This window comes from Nestor notabilis, unplaced genomic scaffold (assembly GCF_000696875.1).
Source record: "Nestor notabilis isolate BGI_N333 unplaced genomic scaffold, ASM69687v1 scaffold28225, whole genome shotgun sequence".
Lineage (NCBI taxonomy): Eukaryota > Metazoa > Chordata > Aves > Psittaciformes > Psittacidae > Nestor > Nestor notabilis.
Window position 1 is genome coordinate 5228 of NW_009931057.1, and position 4313 is coordinate 9540.

The window sequence follows — 4313 nt, forward strand, 5'->3', positions numbered from 1 at the left end:
AGCATCCTCAAAGAAGTGCACCAATAAAGCCCAATTAGAGTCAGCTAAACCTAGCTTTGAACTAGATACAATCCAACATTTCCCACCGATCTGCATGGTAGGATTTACTAAAGAGGCTTAGTTAAGAGCTAAGAACAGCCTTGACAATGCATTTCAATCTTCACAAACAAGCCTCCTGCCACTGCAAAGGTAGTAGCCCAGATCTTTCATGAGCCCCCCTAAGCCCTCCCTCTGCATGCCTGACAATGCACTAAACAAACCACCCCAAAACTGAAGCTAATGGGAGGAGTAAGGTCACATTCAGTTTCTGAACAAGCGCAGGAATTGAGGGTGGGCCTAACTCATCATGCGACCCCCTAGGGAAAAATCCTGCTCTGAAGTTGCAGCCTCTTCTGTTCAGCACCCAGAGCCTCTTCAAGAGCCCCTGGGGAAGACGGGACCTTAAGGTGCTCTCACCTAAGAGGGGCACACTGTCATATCTAGACCAGAATTTGCTGTGAGCACACGACATCTGGTATCCAGCTCCAACTAGAGCCTGGTACTTCCAAGGAGTAAGAAGGAGCCCTCAGAAGGCAGCTATGGCAGCTACAGAGTGCAAACACTGCCCTTCAAGCTTTCCACATGCCTGGCTGCCCTCAGCATCACCTCAAATACCTGGATTCTGAGACTTGTACGTGAGTATCTCCGCAGCGAGCCTTTGGGGATCCAGAAGCCGAGGGAAACGGCTCATCACAGCATCAACTAAATGGGGATGGAATATGCCACACAGCTTGATGTGCACGTTGGCCCGTTCCTCTGCAAACTGGTCAGGCACAGCCCACTGGCAGGAGTCCCCATACGCCGGCCCCGGGGCTCTCTGCACTGAGCGAGGATCTCGCACACTGGAAGATCTCACTTGAGGAGGAGGCATCTGGTATGGCTCAGACCAGTACTCACGAGAATGGGGTGGAGGGGTGTTATACTCACTGGGCAGACTGTATTGCCCAGCATTAGCTGGGTGTACAGGTACTCCATAGCCTGAGAACGAGTGAGGCGGTCCTGAGTGAGATATCTCAGGGCTATACTGCAAGAAGCTAGCACCAGAGGAGGAAGATTTGTGGGAACCATGCTTGTAAGAGACCAGACCATTTTGCTCTAAGCTGGGGGAACGTGAGTAGATGGGTCTCTGCCTACTGCAGGTGCAGACTGCCACCTGATCAGCATGGGAATGATCACAGTGACTGGTAGATCTGTAAGGCCACATGTCAGACAGTTGGTTCTCCAGAGACCCAATGCCTGAGTCGAGATGCTCCTGAGAGATGTAAGACATAGAGTCCATATGAGGCTGCTGGTACCTGTCAGAGGACCTGTGACTCCCGCTGTTAGGGGGGACACTGCCTGACACGCAGCCTTTGACCTGAAGCGTAACATCGCTGGCCTTCGCTTTGTGGGTCAAGCTTTTCCTCTCTGCAGAGACCTTCTGCAAAGAGCTTTTGTCGTTCTCTGAGGGCACAGAGCACAAGAGCTCTGCCTGGGAACCTCTTTTGCCCTTTTTCTCCTCCTTGGCACTGGTACTTCTGGTAGGAGACAACCTTGCATTGGCTCGGAGTTCATCAGCTAATGAGCGCTGGGGCTGATTGATCCTTTCAGGGTGGTAGAATTTACACTTTATTCCGTAAGTGCATTTCTTCCCTGCAAGGAAAGGCAGAGCATGGAATGAGCATGGCACGACCAGCTGAATTTTACTAACAGATGTATGAATTACACTTGCACAGACACCTCAGGCTTCACGTTTAGAAGGCAGGTCTTACCATAAGGGCACTGTTGTTTCTTGTGTTCTGGCACCACAGGTTTCTTTCTGAGAAAGTTATCCAGGCTGGGGCCATGGCGCCCTAAGGGGTCATCTGGAGGCATAAACCTAAGGGAAAATAAATCTCCATCAGGAGAAGTTCACTTTCTTGGGTCAGGGTGTTATTACTTCTTGAAGTCTCCCATTTTATTGAAGATTAAAAATAAAACCCCCCTATCTGAGCCCCAAGAAGCTTTCCCAATTCACTGCAGAGAGAACCCCCCTGTCACCAGCTAAAGACCAACATGAAATGCTTCACTGCTGGCACAGGAAAGGTGCTGTGCTCTGTTGCCGATCAGAATTAGCACTTGCTGCTGGGCCTGCTAATGATTGTCCTGTGAGGAAATGCTGCCTTGAAGCTCTCCTAGGAGCTCCACTACAGCAGAGCTCCTAGCTCCAAGCTACGAACAGCTATTGAGATGACTCTAATTTCTTATGCCTTTGTGCCTCATCACAGTTGGGCAATTCTTCCCACCACACTTCCTTCTACAATTCTATACCAGCATTTTGTTCTTCTCATACCTCACTTGCTATTGCTTCATTAAAAGACAGCTCACACAGATCTTACTTAAAAGCAAAGGAAGAATGGGAACGTACTTGTCATTAACAAAGGAATACATCAGCAGACGCTCCTCAATGAATTTCTTCCACTCAGGACGCTCGTTCTGCAGGTCCCGATAAGTATCGTTAGAAACCACAATGCCATCAGACTCATGCGCCAGTTTCACAATGAATCGATCATCGTAACACACAACACGTTTGCCTCCAACCCTCCTGGAAGGAGTGAACACCAGAATTTTCTTCTTTTCAAGGTCACGGAGAATGTACTGGTCTAGAACAAACACAACTGTGAACACACGTACACAGCCCAAAGGCCTTGCACAGGTAAAGTGACATGGTACGTAAATGACAGGATTCGTGTAAAGTCATTCCACCTCTCCACAAGCCAGCCTGTAAGCTCGTCTCTTACACCACCCAGAGGTGGACCCCTAGCCCAGTGCCTGCATGGCACCCACAAACACTCGGAGCACCCCACAGAGGCTGCTGTAACACAGCCAGGCCCATCCACGTAATCCTTGGCATGCAAAGTGCAAGATGCGTTTAAGAGTGGCAGGCTCCTATCTTTTGTAGTGCCATATTACAGGCAGAGATTTCTGAGTAAAGTTACTTGGAGGTCTCAGCTGTTTGCAAGCTCAGAGCAAACTCCCCTCGATATGAGTAATTCTGACTGAACTCCCACCGCGCTCTAACTTTTAGCATGGAGAAATTCTGTTCAGGCTACGGTGTCAAGCATGTTACAGTCAAATACTCACTTTGGGGAGAAGTTAATGACTAATTCTCACTGGTCAGCAGCTTACTGGATCTCTTCCTACTCAGATCTTCCATTCTTAAGTTAATTACTAACTAGAGCTCATTAAGTGACAAAGCACTAAGCCTGAAAAGCCACTTTTGGTTTTCATATTTCCACACCTGTTATAAGCACATCTGGTCGTGGCTGCTCCTTCCTCCACGACGGCACAAAGACTGTAATATCCTTGTGTCCCCTGTCCCAAAACCACTGGACAGCCAGAAGGATACCTCGGCAGGAGAACACCTCTTTATTTCCATGGCTGCAAAGAAGAAGAGCAAGAATCTCAATATTCAGGATATGTAGGCAGGCAATAGACTGAGCAAACAGATGCAGCAACTCAGACCACCTCTAGTGAAGAAGCAGTAAGAGCAGCACAATCAGTATTTGGTACTCATCTTGTGTAAACAGCAGCAGCAGCTCAGAATGACTGTTCCTTTTAGCACCTCGGGACCAAGGAACACCCAAATCCTCACTGGGAGGGAGAAAGCAGCTGCTGAAGCAGAACCTTTGCTTTAACTCTGGACTCTAGATCTTTATTTTTAGCCCTGAGGACAATGTGATCTTCAACACCCTTTGTCCTATTCTGCCAGTGGCTAATTTCTGCCAGTGTAAACTGTACCCTCACCAGGGCTTTTGCTTGTAAAGTTATTCTGATAACTTGAGGAAAAAAGACATTTTATACACTCTTACATCAAGAAGATCAGCACTTAAAGATGCTTCTTTATTCTATTATGGCCCCAAATCAGTTACAAATGCAGTATGTGCACAAAACTAACCTCTCCTGTTAACAGGATCAGCACTGAATGTCTTAACAGCACTTACCAGTTTGAGAACAAAGTTTGACAACAGCGTGAGAAGCTACGTACCAACGCAAAAAGCTACTTCTTAGTTATTTATTAGGTCATATCAATAGTTTCCAGAACTTCTAAGAGGAAGCTACAGCTCCTGTTTTACAAGTGCCAGTATTTACAGCGCAATCAAGCTCTTTTGCTGATAATGGTTCTGGCAAGCTTTCAACATTTCTGTATTACAGCCCTGGATTACATCCTGGGGACCTGAGAGCCTGTGTTTCACGATAACACCCTGGTAAGATGTACTACACTGAAGATAACTGGTCTCACCACTCAGTAAGAT

General features: G+C 47.5%; 1 protein-coding gene across 1 annotated transcript; it reads right to left on the reverse strand.

Moving 5' to 3' along the window:
• Nucleotides 1-654: 654 nt before the first annotated feature.
• LOC104399551 (ribonuclease ZC3H12A-like) lies at nucleotides 655-3438 on the reverse strand (the record flags this gene model as incomplete). Its single annotated transcript, XM_010015705.1, has 5 exons — nucleotides 655-1041; nucleotides 1210-1671; nucleotides 1791-1897; nucleotides 2426-2660; nucleotides 3299-3438. Coding segments are annotated over 5 exons (1331 nt in total), but the record flags the coding sequence as incomplete, so codon positions are not given.
• Nucleotides 3439-4313: the final 875 nt, after the last annotated feature.